The sequence below is a fragment of the Anopheles coustani genome, chromosome 3 (assembly GCF_943734705.1).
Source record: "Anopheles coustani chromosome 3, idAnoCousDA_361_x.2, whole genome shotgun sequence".
Lineage (NCBI taxonomy): Eukaryota > Metazoa > Arthropoda > Insecta > Diptera > Culicidae > Anopheles > Anopheles coustani.
In genome coordinates, this window is record NC_071288.1 from 97,261,895 (window position 1) to 97,284,678 (window position 22,784).

General features: G+C 40.7%; 1 protein-coding gene across 5 annotated transcripts in view; it reads left to right on the forward strand.

Moving 5' to 3' along the window:
* The window catches only part of LOC131260555 (insulin-like growth factor 2 mRNA-binding protein 1), a 44,834-nt gene that overhangs the window by 5,431 nt on the left and 16,619 nt on the right, over positions 1–22,784 (forward strand). The window contains exons 1-2 of one of the 5 annotated variants that reach the window (XM_058262311.1): positions 13,161–13,199; positions 14,846–15,337. The exons of 3 other annotated variants lie outside the window; for them this stretch is intronic. In XM_058262311.1, coding sequence (XP_058118294.1) covers positions 15,231–15,337 — 107 coding nt within the window. In that variant the 5' untranslated portion in view covers positions 13,161–13,199; positions 14,846–15,230. Of the gene's footprint in view, positions 1–13,160; positions 13,200–14,765; positions 15,338–22,784 lie in introns of those variants that run through there. One more of the 5 variants, XM_058262310.1, reaches the window with a different exon arrangement.

Here is a 22,784-nt window from a genome sequence, read left to right on the forward strand (position 1 = left end):
CCCTTTCATTATACATTCAGCCAAACTCGAACGAATACGTGTCAAAAGAACGATGGAATGCACGGCACAAGGATATGCAACATTAAGTAATGCAAATTGGATGACAATAAGAAAAAATCCAAGAATATGAAAACATACAACACGAAAGTCACTTCGTTGCAAGTGTTCCGCACAACAAAGTGCGGATTGTTCACTTCGCTCAAGGAGCAGAGTGTGAGGACAAGAAGGACAATAAAAGTAAACAAAACGCGAAACGTTCAGATTGTTAATCGGGCAGAAAAATGATTTCGATAAGGGTGCAACGAGTGCATCTGCGCACGTTCCACGATGCTCTGCAGCTTCTAGCAGCACGTGAAATCCTTTTCACTGGGCAGAATTTAAAAAAAGCAAACAATCATGCAAAAGCATAAAAGAATGCAATTTAGACGTGTAGTGCAATACGGATGCCAGGTGGAGCCAAAAATAAAACAAAGATAAATTTCACAATTTTAATTGCTTTTCAAGATTTTCTGACAATATTATATAACATTCTTTTCGATTCTATGGAGACAAATGACCACCTCACACTGGAATTTTTAATGTGAATTATTAGCCATATCATGAAATTGTTGCACATTGCAGGGCTAAGCCTTTCCATTTGGATCTCCGAGTCGAGAAGTTTGAGGCAATGTGTGTTCTCTTCGGTCATTTCCCTTTTTCCCAGTCCCGGAAACATATCGAAATGACACAGAGGAAGACATGTATAAGGGGAGTAAGGGCCATGGATGCATGTGGGGGGCATGCATAAAGCGTCCCTCACTTCCACTCGGGCCTAATTAGGAGTCCTTTTGCGCACGTGCGAAAGTGGAGAAGCGAAGAAAACGAAACCACGAGGTGGTCAAAGGATTTGCCCAAGAAAAGTGCAGCAAGTCAAGTGGGTGAAAGGGAAAAGACGAAAAACCAATAAATTCCGACATGGTCACAGCTAAAACGAGCGAGTGAGTGAGGCTATCTCACACACACACACACATCATCGCGACTGTATCCTCCCCTTGAGTGGAAATGAGGGATTGCATTGCCACAGCGCATTTGCTGTTTGACTTTTGTTTGCATACAGGATGCAAGTGCAGTGTAAAGGATGCAACTGCACCATAGTAAAAAAAATGCGCAAGGATGTTCCGTTGGTTGTAGTGGTGTTACACCACTTATATGCACGTTGTGAGACGAGACAAACTACCACGACGAGACAACGAAAACACGAGGAAAAGCAAAAGTGCACGCCACAAATGCACTGTAGGACGTTGCTGCACACAGCACACCATTCCTTCCACTGTTCGTCGTACTCTTCTTCGCACCGATCCGGGTTTATTTACGTTTACATGGCTCGCCTGCTTCGGAGACTCTTTTCCATCGCTCCTATTCTTCATTTTTGTTACGCTCCTTTGGTGGGCACGCGCCGAAGCGATAAAAGTGCATCTGCGCGCATTGTCTGCACATCCCCCCGTTGCAATACACCAGGGTACACTCACCCGCTTGCTGCTCGAATGGTCCGGAAACCTTGGCCTTGTAGCATCGGTGTTGCCCTACGTATAGCGGAATGCACTTTCAGTGATGCATTATTCCTCCTACCCTTATATCCTCTCTCTTCTATCATTTCCTCTAAATTGCTCATTCTCTTTCTCGCACACACACAAACATGTTTTCCTCTCTCTCTTTCCACTATCTCCCGTCTAATTGTATTTCCTTTCGTCCTTCCGTATTTGATCGTGGTGGGAAAGTGGAAAACCAATTTCAATGACAATTGGTAAGCAAGTAGTAAGGACAGCTAGTTCTTCGAACTAGTGTATTCTGCCTTTAATGTTTTTTGCAGTGCGGTGATGATGGTGTACCGTCATAGCAAGTTGTTAGTCCACGGTTACCATAGGCTGCATTCTTATTTTGTATGGATCTCCGTGAATAGGGTACGAATAGGAAGAAGGGACAAGGTAAGCAATGTTACAATTGATAAAATATATATTTTCCATAGAAGAAATAGTAATTACTTCGCAACATTAATGGAATAAATCTGATGGAGGTACCTCGAAAAGGGTTTTGCTCTTTATTAACTCAATTTCCCGATCGGCATGGTTTATAAATCATCATAAACATCTGTAGATTCTTTGGGCCAGTTTGAGTCAGGGGAGGAGGAGTTGATCAAATTAGTTTCCATGCTAAATTAATTCTTTTAGCAGAAGAAACAACGAGATTAAGAGTCAAATTTGTTATTCGATACACAACAATGTCTTCGTTAAAACATAATTTCAAACTATAAGTTGTGAAACAAAAGCTCTCTGGTTTTACGAGCCGAAGGATTTTATGTTCTATTCGCGCAATAATTCATATGGTTTCACTAGAGTGAATCGAAACACTTCAGATGGGCGAGAATCAGTCGGCGTCACAAACGAAATCCCGCGTCAGTTCCAGGCGGTTGCTTTGAACCGCATGCTATTCCTATTGTAATCCCCCACTATCCTTATACGATCCGCGCATATTTAGCACTGACTCTCTAAGCAGGACGTTGCGATCGGCTTGAACTGCATGCACCAGGGCAGCCAACTGTTGCCAAACCCGTCGTTAATGGTGGTAGTAAGTGACTGTCGCGGCGTGCTTGGCATTAGATGGAAGTACCCTTCAAGTTCAAGTAGGGTTTGAAGCAAGGGTGTGCTAGCGCTTTAGATGTGCGCGCTTGGAGGCACACATCAGTTTTGGTATCGGTTGAAAACTCAAACGCCGCCCCACGGCCTAACGGCCTGGAACCATCAGCGCAAGGACCACGCGTCCCCAAAAGTTCCATTTTTGATTTTCCACCGTGTGTCCCAGACTACATCTTCCGGTCGTTGCCGCTTGTTGCTTCTAGAGCTGATACCTTAGCAGGAATTGATGGTGACGTGTAGTCAACTTTTACCACATTAAAAAGGACAATGGCATGGAGAGAAAGAGAACGTTCAATATTTGAATGCTATAAGCTTTCATTATCTGACTGCAACTTTTTGACAGTGTGTTAGTCCAAGAACTCTTTAGATCTGCAAGCAACAAATTTAACATACTCTAAAGCACAAATATTCATAGAGTCATGTTTAACTTGATATAAGTGCAGTTAATATCAAACTAATCTGTTATTTACCACCTGCATAGCTTAATCCGTACATATCTTCGTCCGTGAACAGCGAAATACACAATTAATTTGTAAATATTGTTTCACCCCCTACCGTCTAGGCGACGAATGTAGAGCCAAAGCAAGCAGTTGCAATGGCACCAGCGCTCTTGAAAAAATAACAAAAAGGAAAAAGGAAAAAAAACCGTGCGAAAAACTTCCTACAGCATGGGAAGACGCGCGTTGCATCTGTTTCGATACTCAGACGAGGGTGATCTTGAAATGTTCGACGATTTCAAGGTTAAGAAAGTGCGAAGGAGTCGTGTTTCACTTTTCAATAGGAGCGAACGCGCGGTTGAACAAACGCATGCTCGATCGAGTTTATTTCAGCGCGGCAAAGCGAGATGAAGCAAGGCAACGAAACAAACTTTGAAAGAGGAAAAGCTGGAAAAGGCGACGAAAACGATGTCGCTGCCAGGCTCTGCCATCGAAGGCCTGGCGAAAGTGGAGGTGCAAAGTAAAACGGAAGGATTCGATGAATCGATGCGATCTGGTTTCTCGATCCGGTCGCATCCGTTGGGTTTGAATAACTGCGGCGTTGGTTTTGTAGCAATGCAAAGTTTCTTTTTGTTTCCCGCTTCGCATAACGTGTTGGCTGGGAAAATACACAAGAATCATTTTGTCTAAATAACCTTCAAATGGATGAATCATTTTTTCGATACAATTTGGATGCAACGAACGAACGAAATAAAAACTGCACCTTGCAGCAGGGTTTTGTGTTGAACATAAAATTGTTTGTGCTTTACTGTAGCTTTTGTATTTCTTGCTAACTTGACTGGGGAAAAAAATGAATCAGACATACGAACGGTACTTGCAAACTCCAAGGAATGTTTGTTCCAGGAGCTGAATGGGGGAAAAAGCATACCGGAAATGATTCAAAAGCCAATGTTATGACTAATGCTCTCATTTTCCGCAAATGAATCATGAATAGATGACTTAAAGATTGTTTCTTAAATTGCGGATGGTGTCTTATTTTACGGAATGACGTCACTATAAGCAGCCTAGTTCGAGGACGACGACATGGGCACTAAGTGTCCGTCTTGTTTCTAATCTCGTGTTACGATGTGGTATCAAGTTTCTAGGAGTCAAATACACCAGACTAGCTTAAAGTTCTCCTCTCCCCCCCCCCCACTCCCCCTTCCCGTCCATCAACCCAAGACAATTTCTAAACCATTTTACTAATCTGAGCCTTAAATGCTTCATTTTTGTCTGTGTGAGTTCTTCTCGTCCATCTGCATGTAAAAGCTAAATGTATGTGTGATGAAAAGAAAGAAAGAAAGCGCACAGAGAAAGTTTTTCTTGTGTGAAGAAGACGCGCGAAGTTTCCTAAAAGTACAGTTACGTACATACCCGGGATTGATGCACTGTATTACAAAAAAAGTTACACAAACACATGCTCAGTTCACGGTTCTATTACATGCTTCTGGCGTAAACACTCATGGGTTAGCCTGATTGACCTGGTAAGTTCGTGACGAGCAGCCGAAAATCTATAATGAATATGACCTGAAATAGCTCTATAAAATATTTTTTACTAATGTTTCACATTTCAACTAACGTAAATTTGTAAGATTATTCATGCAACCATGTTACTCAAGTACCGAATATTGTTTGAGATCTTTTGAAAGATCTTTCTGAAATAATCCAAACACTCGTGACACTAAAAACTCGTGAGACATGCCATGCGGTTTTTCAGGTATACCTAGGAGAATTCGAAAAGATGTGTTAGATCAAATGTAAGCCTTTCGGCAATTCGTACAGGTTTCCTTATGAAATATAATCTATGGCCTGCGTTGTTTTAACCTTTTTTTATTTTATGCTTTTTGCGAATGGCGAATTTCTTACCGGCTTTTTTTTGGCAAACTTCTAACTCCATCGCAGCTACCTCGTTAGTTGCAAGCTAAAACTGTTGAACTACGGTGCTACAGACAGCAGAGAGGGCGGGAAGAGCCACATAACCCTGGAGTAGAGAAGAAGACGGAAACCGATAAACTATGCCACAACAACACAATCGCCGGGACGCGGAATCTCTTATGGGCCGTCTCATGAATAGAACGGAACCCGGCCGGTTTCCTGCGGCCTTGTGGACCCTACCGTTTGGAAGGCGAATGTGTGAGTACCGGTACCATCATGGGTATCCTCGGCTTCGCCTCCGTTTCTTCGGTACCTTCGGACCGGCTTCTTTGACTCGTCGGACTTTCGTCGTTGTCGGACGCTTTTTCTTCTCTATTGCGCGTGCGCTCTCTAATGGTTCCGGATGTTTGTGTATACACCGTCCCTGCTCACTATCTGCCCTCGACGGGATCTGATGTGCTTGTGTGCGAGCCGAGGCCAAACTCTTCTCGATTGGCGCGATGGCGTCCTTTGCTGTGTATATGAAGCTCTGGCGCGCGGTTCGTTAACTGGACCCAATGAAGTCCCTTTTCCCCAACCCGCTGTTCCTAACCCCAACCCCCTTGCTGCTCCTTTTACGGAGTCCTGTCCTTTTTGCTATGTTGTGTGCTGTCCTTTTATCTTCAGTTTTTCTAGCAACAGCCATTGAGGGGCCAATAACACACTGCGTGCATGCAGTTCCATCCGTGAGGCACTACGGGTCATGACGAGTCAATGAATAAGGGAGAGGGAGGAAGAAAGGGAAGAAGTAGGGGTTAGTTAGGGAGGACGTTAGCAACGATCCAGCACGCTGTCGTAGTCCTGTCATGGCGCCTTCCTCACCGATGCGACGGTGTGTGTGTTTCTATTCCATTTCAGGTTGGTTATTCTCCGTTTCTTAGTTTCCTGTCCACGATTGTTTCACCGCCCAATAGAAACCGACCCTAACTGGTGTGCTTGTATGTGTAGGTACATACCAAGCCGATCCCAGGTTACAGAACGATGATTTACGCAATTTATTCCAGGATGGGACGATGCGACCGCCGCTTTTCATGTGTACGTGAGCCTGGAAAGCGGGACATGTTTAGATTTAGATCGTATTGAAGAATACCCAGGGGTCGGATCCATGGATTAAGTGCTTCTATGCTTCCCAAGTTTAGTAGCGAAATAAAACATGTTGTATAGGACGAAAATCAATCGTGTTCCTGGAGCAACGGCAGCACTCAATTCACTCTCGCTTGTTTCCTAATGTCACGTTTTCCTGCTCCTCGTGAAGCACCAGCCGGTCATCATCGTACGGAAATAAAAAAAAGGACACAGAAAGGATCGTTAGACAATGCGCGGTGAGTGCTCGCGTGCTAGGCACGATGTTAGAGGACGAGATACCCATACAGGCGCACATGCCTGTCCCAAGGAGAGGACGCACCTCGTCGAGTGGGACAGTCTCTCTCGCACGGCCGACGCCGATTCAAAAGTTCCAGTTTCTTCGGCACTTGGTACGAAACCAGACGCGCGGGGCTCGCTCCAAGGATCACAAACAACCGACCCTTCAGCAGATAATATTTGAAAAAGGATACATTAGACAAAAAGAAGGAGAACAACTTCGTTCACATTTTCGGACTTTTTAGTTTTCCAAAAAATACGTTTTCGGCAGCACCCGGTATTCATTTCAGCTCGAAATTTCTTTTCGATCGTTTTCACAAACCATCGCTTTCCGTTTCGCATCCGCGCCAGTTCCGGTGGAAAGTGTTCAAGTGCTACGCAGCGTGGTCAGAAACCAATCAGCTTGTGTGAGTGCTTTGCCTAGTCCTGTATCTGTGTGTATGTGTTGGAGGAAAAGTGCGGTATTGTTTCTCACAGGATTTTAAGCCTGCCCTTTTTGCAGAAGGTGTGTTACCAATGTCTAAAAAACCAAAACCCAACCATACGGATTATCGACAATAGTAGACTCATAGTAGGCGGCTTTCACTCGTTTGTCTCGCAGGAAATCGCTTGAAAACTGCAAAAGGGGGTTAAGAGTAAATTAACGAGGAAAATTTAGATTGGGCAGACACCAAGTGTAAGTGCCAAAATTAAAATATGTGCCTCCTGTCTTTACCGCTTAATGAAATGGACTATCAGAGCAATCGATTCCCAAATAAATGACGCAGTTGTATGAATGAAACAATAACGAACACTCACGGATTGATGCGAGGCCTAGAAAAACTGATTTCACTACGGGTACGCATATCACTTTTCCTGCAGCACGAAAAGACGTGCAAAATGCACGCTTTGATAAATTCACGGTAAACAACGTGGGGAAAACAGAAAGTGAATACTAGCTGTTCAACGGAATGTTTTCACATTTTCTGATGTCACCATCTTTCGGTGCGGATTCGCGCCGTTCACAAACGCCAAGGTTGTATTACGTCGAACTCCATGAATAAGATTAAGAGAGCTTGTCATTATCTTTTTGTCCTATATTTGCTATATAATGCAAGATATTTGGCGAGGAGGAGAAAGACCGGGAAACTGATGCTCCTTTGCTCGCTCCATCATCGTTCGTCCTTGAAGTCAGTAGCGATGATAAATCAATAATTTGAGCATGGAAACAAACGTTATTCATCGTGTTTCAAATGAAATTTTATTCACCAAGCCTCTTCCAAAAGTACTCAAAGAAACACGTTGTAATAGTTTTGTGTTACTAGTATTAGTTGTCGCAACCATTCATTACGATGATTGTCTTTAAAATTTTACTGACAGTCCTTCACCTTTAACCGTAGGCATGGGTCGTTGAACTGCGTCAGGAGGTTAAAGGCTGCTGATACTGAATGTGTGTGTAGCTTGGTGATTACATTTGCGGGTCCAAGCTCTTATGTGTACGCGAATATACGCCAGCCCGCGCTGGTACCTTCGGGAAATGCGCGTTGTGCTACGGCAACGTTCCGATATTGTTCACTCAAGTTCATCGTCCTCCTATTTGGTCGCCTTTTGGGTAACATTGTCATTTTTCGTATCTGTATATGTGTGCCTAAATCATTGTATCGGTGTGGCAGTGAACTTATATACAGTGGATGGGCTCAGGGGAACACCGTACAGGGGTTCGGAAATCTTGAGCTAAAGCGAATGCGGGATGAGTGGAAAATCGCTTCCAAGCTTGTCGAATTTTCGGACGTGGAAGGCAACCCAGCGAACAAATCTGATAGCACGAAAGTGTTTGCTGAAGCAAGACAGTACCTGAAAATGAGGAAAAAAGAGATAGAGAAAGTGAGCAACGCATGGCGACGACCTGTCCCGAAGTGAGTTTATTGGTTTTTTTCGGCATGGTTCGGTAGTGCATTTTTCCCGGAGCTACTTCAAATGCCCGGTCTTAGCCTAACTTTTTTTTTGTTTTAAGTTTTCCACCCTACACACTGAGAAATATCGCGTCGATGATGTAATAACTATTAGAATGAAGTGTACCGATTGTAACACACCTTCCATCGATAGGCTTTAAAAGAATGGTAATCGATGAGTATGGATAGGCTTTAAAAGAATGGTAATCGATGAGTACGGCAAACACTAGTGAAAATATCATTTCACGTCAGCTGATGTCTTCTGAGCCAGTTAACAAATCTTCTATAGGTTTTCCGGCACTATCACGATCGAGGGCGGAACGGAGTTCGATAGACGAATTAAAATACATCGAAAGTAAATTGCAGAGTAGTGATGTTTTGAGGAGACTAACTTTGAATTATTTTATCATCCTTATAATCTGTAAGCATGTTCTTTACCTGGTCAGAGAATGTTGAGGCTAAAGAAAATACATTATGAATTGAACCTGCCACACTTTGCTTTTCGTAAATACTCTGTGTGACCCATCCTGGCATCGGAACTCCCTTTGAAAGCTCATTAACGAATCGTTTACCACAAAACCGCTGCACACGTAACACGAAAGAACAAATGTCCTTAAATTATGTTCATGCTACTGCAGCTAAAGGATGCGTATAGATAATCAAACCTAGCAAACCATCATCTCTAACCGCAATACAAAATGTTACCTCAAGCTAATTGCTTTTTGCTAATGAATAAATAAACTAATTAAGCATTTACCTGAACAAGGTCGGTACATTACTTCGCTCGCACTCAAACTTCAAGACTTCAAGAATAAGCAGATGCCACTTTTCTTTTTGATGAAAGTCGAAGGAATATAGATCAACGAGTGATCATTGTGCTTGTTACCTGCAGGGCTGACAGTCCAACATCAGCATTTCCTCTGTTTGACGTTCAACAACAAGGTTGCATGCAGTTAATGTGGACACGGGTTGTACTGTTGCCTCTAAATCCTCTATCGTGCATAAAGGATAATTGATGAAATAATACTTCGCCCCGATAATTTGATTAGCAAAACAAGCCCTGCAAACAAAACCACTTGCCGGAGGCAGAGTTCTGTTTTCAAAACTGTTCCGTGGTTTCCTTGAATGGTACCATGAAACGAAAACTATTGACTTGGCTGCAGGGCCTCTTTTTTCGTTGCAAGGAAACGACTACAGACCATCTTCGAATGAACGTTGCACACGACGCACACCATATCTCATCATTCTGCCAAAATCTACTGCCTCTTGTGCGTTATTCTGGGCCAGTCGAAGTGCTGTCAATTACGCAATCGGGTATTGAGTGATGGATGTTCTTCCCTTTCATAAAAACAACTGTGTAATAGGAGTGAAGCACAGTGAGGTTCCAGTTTTGCCAACCTTCTGAAACGGCATTGTAATTGATTGAGTTTCTGCCTGAAGGGATACAACTCCGACACGAAACCATTGCTTGTTATGAGATATTAACAGATGAAGGAAACAAAAACTGCTTGTCTCAAGGGTCAAGTATGAACTTTACACGAATTCAAAAATCATACCTTTTGAACAGGTGTAATGTTATGTAGAGTGACGCATTCGAGCATCTGGAAACAGACCGGGAAACCCGAACTTTTTTATCCTAGCGGGATGTATGTGTTGACTTAGGTGACGGAAGAGTTATGCTTGAATACGAAAGTTGCTATTTATGCATTTTCCAATACACTTGATTTTCATACTTGTAACAACGATAAAGATGAATTAAACGATAAACTTAGTTCATTTTTAAAGTTATGGGGTTGGTTGGTTGGTTTATTTCGTGAGCGATAAAATACCTAAATCTAATAATTCACGATGGTGAAAATTAAAGGAACAATAATTCTTTATTATTCATGGCATATTTAAGTATGTGTTTACAACTATCGTGTTTAATATTTTAAAGCTCGAATGATTTTTGTATATCTAAATAGGTTACGTTTTGTTATGATTTTTTTGTTTTAAAGTTTACCGAAATGGACTTAACATCTATTGTGTTAAACTGGATTTTGTGATTCTGTTTCTTTAAGATTCTTTTTATTTCCACATAATCGTTAAAAGGTTTGAGTCTATTGTAAACTCGTCGATGTGTTGAAAAATTGGCTTTCTATAGGTCACCACCGGTTTGCGATCGACCTGGGAAGTGTATTAGAAAATTATTCTATACAGCCGTTGTTCATCTGAGTAACCGAGTGAAATCGTGCGACAACAGTCCCTTTGCGTATCATTCCTCTAAATTAGGGGTGTTTTTTTCTGCACCGTATATTGCTATTAGGAAATACGAAAAAAATATCCTTCACTCCCAAACTCTACAGCCATGCATGTTTTGTGCAGACCTAGGATTAAAAAAATGCTATGGAACTTGAAGTCCGTATTTTCTTCCAGTTAGAAACATGTTTAACCGCACGCTCGAGTGAATTCGATTTGGTTACCAGGGAAATAGAGACCGAAATTATTAGGTCTCAAAACAGAAACGATAAAATAATCTTACTCGAGGGGGAACACGTTTTCTGTAAAATTAATCATTTGAATTGATCGTAAATGGACCAAAAGATTCGTGAAAATGTAAAAATTGAATTTACATGTTTTTGAGAAACAATGGAAATGGGATTTCTGATTAACAAAACCCTTTTTTATTATAATAACAAAAACATTTATGTCTATACATGAAAAGACCAAAAACCCAAATGTGTAGAAATCACGTATAGGTTGTAATTTCAGACCTATCGCTCTCGAATAGGCACCATGCGACACTAATTTTATGCGACGATCCGCCATTTGCTTTCCAGCTAATAGGAACACCCGCGCTCTCACTCTCTCTACATATTTAATTTTTCCTGCTCATTATACCCAGTTTAGGGAGTATAAAGTATATAGGAATCTTGTCTATGATTAGCGAAATGTGCGTTAATGCGCGAGCAAATCCTTGTGCTCATCAGTTCTCGCGAAATATACACCTCGAGCTTATGTGATGCTTCAGCTATAGCATAGATCGCGCTCTCCTAGTATGCCTTTATTTCTCTCTTTCTGAGCCGTATTCTAGCTCCCCACTTTAAGAGCTGACTTAAGTCTCATTTTTGTGGGAGGAAGAGGGATAAAAAGCATAGATAGCATGAGCGACAGAGAGAAAGAAAGAAAGAATAAAATAGCAACCAGAGCGAATATGAAGGGAAGAGACTTCAATTTTTGCGCATTGCAAATCAAGCGACGAACTTCATGTTCGAATTGCTGTATATCAATCGAAGATTGGGTAGCTATATTGAATTTAACTTTTTTAAACTGATTGCTGTCAACGACAATATCTTATTGTATTTGGAATTGATTAAACGTTACGTCTTAACACAATGTTCTCGTTATTAGCGATCATGTTGGAATAATGCTTATCAAGGCAACAGGGTAGGATATATTTTATCCCGTTCAAATACATACCTGATGTTGGAATGATGTTTAGTTAATTCATTAAACAATTAAAATTGTGTTAAAATTGTCCAGTCACGCGTGACTGGTCGAGATTGGTCAAGCGCACTGCCTTGTTTACAATTCATGAAGCATTTACTGCTCTTCACAAAAAACAAAAAAAATCTTCGTATGCTCACTAACTTTCAACTAAGTTCGTTGACGTATTGCGTACAATAAGAATACCAGCGTAAGCCAGGCACGAATTCATATGTGGCCTCAAAATTGCTCCACCCGAACACGTATGCTTGCACGCATTTCCTGAGATTTCTCTGTTTTACTCATTCATTTCGGCGGATTTTTCCACCGTTCTACCAACAAGCTGTACGAAAACCGAGTGCCAGTATGGAAGGGCCACATATTTCCCTCTTTATTTCGCCTGTCCTACTCGCACCTGGCCTAGTCATAAACGTGTGTTTGGCAGACTTGGATAATGTCTCGTGTTTTTCGGCAAACCTTTTGAATTTTTTGTGTTTCAGTTATACGTTTTGCGTTTTTGGAAGAGAGATCTGAAAGGGCCGAACTTTTCTTTCATGATAAAAAGTCTCTCCCGTTTTTGTTCGTGTCTGCTTCCTTCGACATCCGGGAGCACAATTGTTCTATCCTGACTTGCTCCAAGATGGATTTCTCCGACCGCAGACTCAACTGTCAGCGTGCACGCACACACATACACACATTACGCTGCTCATTTCTGTCCTTTTCTTCGGTTAGCCGATGGCTGGTTGTTCCATCACCCTTTCGCTGCCAAAGGCTGCCTTCTAGGCAACCGGTGCTGGGTGTATCCGTGTTTGCGTGTCGACCCTGCGTGTGTACGATGTGTGCGTAACTCTCCTCCTGTGCCTAGTACGATGACACCGGGATGCTGATGACGATGACGGTGGTGATGACGAATGATCGCCAGCACACGGTCCCGGCATATGAGTCAGTTCAGTTCAGTTCTAAAAGTACATCCGAACGGAAAGCACACGCGAGTGACAGACACGACACGACGACACTAGTCTGAGAGTGCGGAGTGCGCGTTGTCGTTTCCTTTTTTTGTTTTTTTTAAATATTTTGGCCCTTTCGTTTTGAGTAGTGATTTGTTTCATCGCGTTTTTTCGGTCTAAACTATTCCTTGTTGAGAACAGGCAGGCGCAGCCACAGCCACGAAGTCTCGACTGTTTAGGAAGTGGAATTAAAAATTAAACACGAAAAGCTACAATCTTCCATTGAATTGTTCGCGTTACGTTTTTTGTTTTGTTTTCGTTTGTGTCTTTTGGATCCTGATTTTGGGTTTTGAGTATTAACGCGAGCCTAATGTGTTCTACTGTGCAGTTTTGTTTGTAACCGATTATATTGTCGTTTGTCTACGATACAACGTATGTGTTGCGAAGCGTAAATCAAGTTTGTTGGTTCAACTAGATTTGTAGGATTATATTTTTAGAATTTGGAATATTAACGAATCCGCAAATACACGCCAGTAAATAAAAATCTCTCATCCGAAGAGCAGCATGTGCGGCGAAGAGTAATGTTATACAGAGAGGAGCGCAAAAAGAGACAACTGATCGTCTGATGGATGCTGCGATCGCATTGTGATCCGCAGTATCTTAAGATCTCCGAGAGAGTTTGTGAAAAATGGCTGTCGTGGAGAGAGAAGGAATAATGCAGTTATGTGTTCAAAGTGTGGTTAAGTGTTGAATTCTTCTAGAGAGTCACTGTACTGTCCCAAGTCACAAATCTTGGTTTTTGGATAAATATCGCGGGTTCTGGAGGATCTCTTTAGCGTTTTGACCAACACATTTAGGAAATATTGGTAACGTTCTATTAGCTTCATTAAAATATTGCCTCCTGAGCATAACCAATTTTTATTTCACTCAAGGGGATTCTAATTCTAATCCTCATTCCGAAGGAAGCCTACACGCATCGAAAGATTGTGTGCGTGTAACGTCACGGCTCGGCAGATGGGTACATTAGCCCGCCTTGTCCATGGATGCTTTTGTGGCTGTATGTTTTCCATGATTTTAATTGCTTCTTCCATGTTTGAAACGATATTATTGTGTGGCAGTCGTAAAAAACATCCAAGTAAATTAATTGATCATCCTGTGATTCTCCGTAGGTTACTCTACGAACAAACATATAAAATGTGTATATAACATTGGCTAGACTTTGTACTTTCAACGATAATACGATTATTGGTACTAGAATCAGCAATTCACCAATCAAAAATAGGTTTAGTATTTGAGAATACTCACAGTTTACAAAATATTAAGCCTCAATAAAACAAAGGTTTTTTATGATAATGGCACAGCTGCATCCCGGTACATGATTTAAATTCAAAAAAACTTTACGGCTGTAGCTAAGTAAATGAATGGTTCTAGCTAAGAGACATTGAACCTTAATTTTTGTTCATGCGTTTCCTTGACGCAACACAGCGCAAGCAAGGGTATGAACTATAAAACTGTGGTCAAACGCATCTAGTAATTTGAATATATTTTGAAAGTGTTGTAGATGTGGGAATCTTAATAACTGCACTTCAATTCCTTCTGATATCGATTCTATTTCATGTAATAAATCATTGTTACTTTTTCAAAGTCACTTTAAATTTTACTGATGTCTCACCCTTTTCCACCATGTTTCAACAAAAATCTCTCTTAACATTCTCTAAACAGCTGAATGGTGAATAAAATCTGGCGTGAAGGACATCAACAAAACAGAAGAATATAGCAGCACCTACGGCATATCGACGCTCGTTCATATAAAAAGTAACCCAAGAGATTCTCTACTGATGAAGTAAAAGGCACTCGAAGTTGTTAATTGTATTTTAACTGCTAATTTTATTTTTACCAATATTGTTGTTATTAAAGTTTTACGTTACTTAAAACCTTTTGAGAGCAGTATTACAAACAACAAATCGACCAATTCAGCAGACTGCACTGCAAATTAGTGACAGAAGTAATTCAAACAAGGAACGAGAATTGACTTTACGATCAGAAAAACCTTTTAATATTCTTCACCACACATAAAGTTTGGATTGAAAATTAGAAAAGAAATCGTCGAAATTTAAAAGCTGTAACAGTGCGCTTAGTTTCGTGAGTTTGTGTGCGTGTGTTTGAAATAAAGTGTGCCAAACGCCACCTTCCTCTTCGGTCTGTCCAAACGATCCTGTTGCGGTACCGAGTACGTTCATTTTGTTCCCTGGAAGCTTGTTCCTATTCGCGGAAATCGTGTTGCAGCTGTGTTGTATGTGGTCAAAAATTGATTGTTGAAAAGTCTAAGGGTTAAGCTACCGAAGAAATATCGTAGTGACTATAAACTTAATCGCAGGATCACGGAGCTTAACACCAGCGATAGCGGAAGTATAAGTGTTTCTATCGTATCAACTACAAGTACCCGCTAAATAAATCGACAACATGGCGGCTAACATGGAACAGTTTTCCGAGTTGGAACTATCGAAGGAGGATCGTGAGCAAATCTTCGACCCACCGTTGGACGCCCCCAAGACACAGAATGGTGCCAGGTGAATACAGTATTTAATACAGTAGCTCTTCTTGATTTAGCAAAACTATCCTTTAGCGGAAATCTCGTAGGATCTTGTAGAGAAAAAATCTGTACCACATTAAATGCCAGGTTTTTAGAGCAATACTTTTATTGCATTGTTAAGGAAGTGCTTGCGGCAAGAGACACTTCTTATCATGCATGTAAAGTAAACGGATTGGGGAATACGCATCTATTCCCCAAATCTTTAAAATAAGTTAGTCAGATCCTAAACTTCTTCCTAAGCCAGCTCGATTCGAATAATCGCGCGCAGTTTCGCGATCATTTCGCGTTTACTAACCCGTACCAGACCTCGTCATGGAACGGTTTTCTTTTATTCTGCTTCAAAGAGCTTACTCCGGATTGTATGGCTTTTGATATGGTAGTTGAAATCTTCGTTTTCCATTGTATTTTCACTACTTCCACGCGGCTCTTCCACCGAGGGAGGATTGTTGCGTCCCGGGACTTGAGCAGGGTATTAAAATCCATCCCCTTTTCTGGACCGGGACCTTTTTTCGGGTCCCAGTATATCCTCAGAGGAATGTATTATTGCCGTGTTTCCACCGACAAAGCTGAGTGAGTCAAATGAAGGCCCAAAACTAAACTTTGGGCCTCTCGCTTCCTCAGGTTCGCTTCGATTTTCGCGCCCGTTTTTAAGGTAATTTGAGGGTCCGAAACCTTTCCTCGCCGTTGTCGTTTCACAGGAAGCGCAAGCAAAAGTGTGGAATGAAGAGAGCAAAGAAAAATGTAGGACTTTGATGTTTGCCTGCTCGACTGGTCCATGAGGGATTGCATAAACTCACTTCGTAAAATTAACATTTCTGCTTATTGCAAATCGACACTAACAAACGTTCATGCATACATTGGTTAAAGTTATGTCATTACAGATTAAAACATTATATAAAAGTGTGTCAAATGATTTCAGTAGGTTTTTATTGAATCTGCTTTATATGTTTCTAACCAATTATTGTGTTTCGTCAATATGCTCCATAAAATGCGAGAGCAAGTTCGTTTTGTTCTACATAAAAATAAAACGCAGACGAGAGGTAGATGAGGTAGCCTCAGGGCCCAAGAAATCTCTGATAGGCAAAAACAACATTCCGTTGTCAGCGATCTGTACCTAACGGGACATTTTGGATCGTTCCCCGAAATTCAGCTCATGGGAACGAACAGAAAAAATGAGGAAAGAGGAAAACTGCCTGCTAAACTTCAGTCCCTTTTCTTATGGATGCCCTAGCAGCGTTTCCACATGATCAACAGAGTTGGTTACTGAAATAAACGAAATTCTAGTGTTTCCCAAAATCTTGCAAATGATAAGATTCTGGACTGTCGCCTAGCATTGTTATAATTTATTGAGTTCTGGATTAAAGCATCGTGGGCAACTTAAGACCATTCGTAGTTGAGACTTTTATATGTTTTTGATGCACATATAATGCAGTGCGATGCTTATATCCACGCACTAACGAAATTAAATCGATTAGCTTCGGTGCTAGGTGCAAGGGTTTTCGTAGTACATAAAAAACATACATGGTCCCAGGCAGGCAAACAATTTCGTTCATTAATCACCTGTTCCCTGTAGTCTAAAGCGTCTGGTCACCGGCTGGCGGACATGATGCACATCCGATTGTGAATCCACAGGTATTGGCGCATTAAACTCAATTCTTCTTCTAATTTCACGTCTGGGTTCCTATCAAGCGTCGTCTCGACCGGACGAAATTGCGAAAAGCGAAAGCTGCAGCAAATGCTGCACTTGATATGCAAGGAAGGTGAAGCGAAAGAACGGAAGTTTTTCGGGATACGCGTTGCAATCTTCACTAACCTTGTGATCCGGTTTTGCCACTTTTACTATAATCATACGGCCCAGCATCCCGGCTACCCTGTTTGTGTTTTTGTTTCATCTATCCTTGTAGCAGAGAATATCACCATCTTAAGATCGGGTCTGCACATGGAAGAAAAATACTCTGCCAGCGAAAAGAAACCCCTCTAACCTTGAGTGAATCTTGGGTAGACGAATAACAAAGGAGAATAAAAAACAATCCTAAAACTTGCAGAAAAGAAGCAAGAGGCGCTCGCGAATAAACGTGGACGAGCGGCTTCAGGAAGGACTTCCGCTCATTCTCGTCCCATCCACTCTTACAACCTCTATATGCTCATCCTATTAGCCGCGGGTCTGATGAATCTATCGCTACTCTTGCCACCCATTTGCAGATGCGCGTTGTATAGGAGTTTTCTTTCGAACTTGTACTTTACTGCCTCGACAGGTTTCAAGGGTAGTTTGGGTTCTTCCAGTTTATTGAAGTTGCGGCGGGAGTATAAAATCCAAATTGCATCCTTCCAAGAATTCAGAGGTTTCGCTGCTGTATTATTTTCCAGGCTATAGAATAGAGAATGAAATAATCGGACCATCAAGCGAATATTAGTTGAGAAAACACAAAATTGTATTGAATCAAGTTAAAATTGTTCTTGTTATTCGACGAAGTGCATTGCGTGGTGAAAACAATGATTGTGCAAACGAATAATCATTGCATTGCGCTAGTGAGTTTTTTGACTGAATGAAATCTATGTTTAGGCTCACACGCAACATACTTCATCAATTAAAGCTTTAGCATCGAATTCAATATTGAATTCAATGGATTATTTGGCTCTAACTTCATCGCAACTTATTTATTGTCAGTGGCGGATTTAACGGAGCGTGGACTGAGCGGCCAAGGTCAAACTTCTTAATGATCGACAGGTAATAGATTGGTACGAGGTCAGTTTTACACTAGTGGGTATAGTACTGTTAATCATATAATCAAAAACTGTATGCTAAGAACCATATCGAACTAATAAAAGAAAAGTCCAATACATAATCACAGTCGAAGAGTAATAAAAGAAAAATATTTTATATTGAACCAATTGGAACAACAAGATTTGGGAATATATCAAGCATAGGACTATAATAATGTGTTGGATAACTTAAACAGTTGCATCCAACTGATATCGAGCAATGCTTTTTTGGACTTATACTGCTAGATGTTGTTATACATATGAAAAAGCTGCATACCATTCTTTATAACAATTGTTATTCCTTCTCAAACGAGTTACGAGTTTTACCGCTTAGGGCCTTATGAGTGCAAATCCGCCACTGTTGATTGTACATGATAAACTATGTGTTGCCCTACGTTACGGTTATTCCACCCAATACGGAATCGTTGAAAAAAAGTTTGTAGACCGCTGTTCTAATCGAACAAGCAGCACAAGATATGACATGCTGATATCTTCTACTTAGAGACCAATGAATAATAATTTCACCTATCTCTAATAAACAAGTGATGGTACATATAAAATACAGACTCCGCGAAAAAAACCCAACATATCGGGTGCATGAATACCAGAGGGACGCAGCAACGTCAGCATGGAAATAAATTCTTCTTCCAAGAGCTGCATGCGCAGCAAAACATGCTTAGAAAGCATGAAATTGTGATTTTCTCTGCAAGGAAAGGATTAGGTTATAAAATAACGCCCCTATGGCTTAATAGCTGGGCTTCCATTTAAATCGACAACGAGGGAACTGAAACGCCCAGGAACCGAGTCTCTAACTCTCATATGTGTTATGTAAGTGGAACCCGCTGAGATGGATAGCATTACGCCACGAGCTACCCTCTGAGGAGCTCCATTACAATCGAACCAAGAATTCCTGGAGAAACAGTTGAGTGCATTCCGATGACGTTGCAACAGCCGATTTCACAAAAGAAACCCACCTATTCCACAGCCATGAAAGATATATCAGAGTACTTGCTATATCGCCTTAATGTAACGCAGCTCTTGTTGTTTTATGAACACATATTTGATTATTATGTTCATTACATTTCCTTACCATTAATAAAAAGGAATAGTTGGAAAAATTTGAAAAGCGTATTTTAGTGGTAGTGATAAGTAAGTGATTCTTTTCAATATTTTAAGTGGACGGCTATCTTTGGTCAAAATTAGCTTGTTCTGATAAAATAATTTGTCAGTTTGGATAAATTAATTCAATGCATACGATATATACCCAAAACATCAGCTGAAGTGAGATAGACAACGGAAGAACGAAAACATTGCCGAAAATATGAAAATCTCATATTTAGGTAGTCAAGGAATAAAAGGAAGTTAGTAGAAGAGAGGAAAGAGAGAGGCTTCTTTTGCGTTTTCTTCGTTTGGAAAGGGAAACGAATTTCGCTTCAAGTGTCAATCATTGCTCGTTTTGGGATTGTTGTGGAACTATTTCCCGGTTTGCTGGTTTTTGTTTGCTTCTCCCGTGCTCTCGTTGGGAACACAGATCATATCCAGGCCCGTTTTTCACCCGTTCACTATTGCCTGCATCTTTCTAAAGCAGAAGGGGATCTGATTCGTATTTATGCTTTACGATAGGCAATGGAAGCTATGCATCCGTTTTTAGTCCAAACATTCGACAAGGGAACTATTCGGCGGCCTAATGCCACAGGAAAACGCAAGGGCACGAGCGCAATCTGCCAAAAATTGGTCGGCTAACGTGCGCGAAAACAGATCCTTTGACAACGTTACGCTCACACACACCCTGGCCCGGAGCGCCAGCGAGTCGATGTTCATTGAGCAAATGAAAGGAACAGCAGGCTCGTGCAACTGGCAAGGGTTTCACCGAGCAAAACTGCAGGATGTACGAAAAAGAGATAGTTTTGCTTAGTTGACGAGTGTGGTGAACAGTGTGATCGACGGTTTTATGAAAAAAAACCACCCAAAACGAAGAAGTGGCCAAGATGGCAAGATGGAGATTGGACAAATTCTCATCAAAATTCGGCATTGGCTCGGAACGGTCGTTGCCTTCTTCTTTCAGCGTTATCTTATTAAATTTGCCTAGTCGCGTTATTTTAATTTCCATCACGATTCTCTTTCACTCCTTTTTGCTTCTTGAGCTTGCATATATCCTGAATGATGTATCCTGTTCGCTAAGAGTCACTGACGCCTATCGGCCTAGGGATACAGTTACTAAAAATTCAAATTACCTAGATGGTTATCTGCTAAAAAGACAACAGAAAGTACGCCAAGAACGATTAATTTAAAATGCTTTAATTGGAGGGAATTTTAGAACTTCTTATTAATTAGATATTAACGAGATGCATTGTGCCTCCTATGCCATTTCATCTCACAAATTTCAAGTACGTGTAAAAATATTGATCTTCTAAAACTTGGTTTTGTTAACTTTTTAATGCCGTTTGATTTAATGAGGCACGTTTCCTCGCCTTACATTACCATTGACCAACAAACACAACAAACTAGAACAAATGGTTGTGTTCGATAGTTTACAAGCATACTAGAAGAGTCGCGAAAGAAACTTTCGCAACAGTGAAAAATCGTTAAATGGAAAACGTGCCTATGACCGGTAAATACAGGGTCAAATGAAATGTAACCATCGGTGAAGAATTTATGTGCATCCATTCCGTTAGGTGCACATAGGCATATGACGCTTAAACGCTTATATCGTGATGGAATAATCCTGATTTGATGCTGATGGTGGAATTACTGGTCCTGTTGGTCTGGATGTATAATTCTCCCCTTAGCTCTGGCTCAGTGTTGATCTTTGCCTAACTCAGTGTTGATCTTTGCCTGCTAGAATGATCTCTGGGAAGACACGAATTGTTGCAATCATTTGTCAGGTGTGGTGTGTGAAAATATATATCTCTGAGCGAAAATAAACAGTGAACGACATATTTTAAGAATCGATGGCTAAGAAAAAGAAATGGAAGAACATTTAAATTTATGAAAGGGGGTGATGCAACGATATTGGACATGTGGCATACAACAGTAGGGTGTGCAAAATACGATTGGCTAACACTAAAATCTAATTAATTGAACAGTTGAATATTTTTTCAAGAAAACAAGGCTTTCTTAGAATCCAGAACAGTTTTCTAAGCAATATATTCTAGTGTTAAGTACGATCAAATACATCAAAACATCTGCAGCAAAACGATACGTTATTCTGAACAGACCCCTTTAACCCTAAATGGGTTACCAAGTATCGGCAAAAAGTATGATAAGCAGGAACCAACAGGTTCCATATCAGTTAGCGGCAGAATTTAACTATTTTGATTTAGCAATTTATTTCTTAGGTTTCCTGTAAATTAGCTCAGATTATTAATTCACGAAGCTTCAAGCCTCTTCCGATGAATTCTACCAGCAGGGCTTAGGTTTGGTCGGCTCGTTCTTCTAACGGGAAAAATTTCTAAAAGTAAGGAAAACACCCTACAAAGAAGATGGTTCCGAATGAAAAATCACCCGTTTGTGGACCCTATCTAATCTTACAAGCTTACCCGTGTCGATTCGCTTCAATTATCTTTCCGTTACCACAGTTAACTTTCATTGACCTTTTCTTTGAAGTTAACTGTGATAACGGAAATATACGATATTAAATAATGTTCCATTCTCCTCAAATAAATCCAGCGGTCGCATTGCCATTGTACAAATGACTTACATAGACCGTACGGTTTTTTCCGGTATCAGCTTGTTCCATTGGATTATTTTAATTATCAATTGGCCGAGATTACTTCTCTAACTATGGATCTCTCGTCGTTATGTAATCATAATAAACTTTATTGAGTTTTTAAACTTATTCCATTTTTAGGTGTTTTTAAGTCATGATTGCAAATTTCTTGAAGGGGTTTTATTTTTATTATATCAATATCATTTATAATATTGTTATATTTCGTTTCCCATGATGTGCGTTTGTAAACTCTCAAACATTTAATCAAGAGCATAAAAGTTTGTACTGGAAGCATATTGCACCATCTTGGAGAAAGCTTTTCCTATCTGGGTCAGTTATTTATTCATTTCTTATAACGTTTCTGTCTCTAGGGTAGCAACGAACCCTAAAGCGATCAAGATACTCCGTTAACCATTGCTCAGGACAGTCGAGAAAGCCGAGGGAGCCCCAAATGAAAATCCCGTAACCAGTTATAGGAAAACACCGTTTCTCGCAGCGTTTTTAGCGTTGCCAATGCGCGCATGTGGCTCAAGCATTTAGGAAATAAAATGAATTTTCCACTTTCATTATTACTCATATTGTTTCATAAAAATGGTTAATTAATCTTCATTTTTCTATTCCTTTTTTCTCTCGATGTAGGTAAGCAATCCAAGGATCCTTGTGTTATCAATTGAAACTAGAAGATATGGCTGTTATATGTCATACCATTATATGATGTACAAAGTGAGTAACATCATTTTTTGAATCATGGTTTGAGTGTCTTGTGTGTTGGTCGAATACTCTCATAAACTAAGCATTTTTTTGTTGATTCCTCTCGTAAACTTTGAATTTGAATTTTTTTAACAACAAGAAATGAACCAAAAGGGGATGTGATGGTAGTTTCACATATTCGGTGCCACACGTTAACTAAACGCAAGAAGATATGTATGTGTCAATTCTATCAAATTATTTG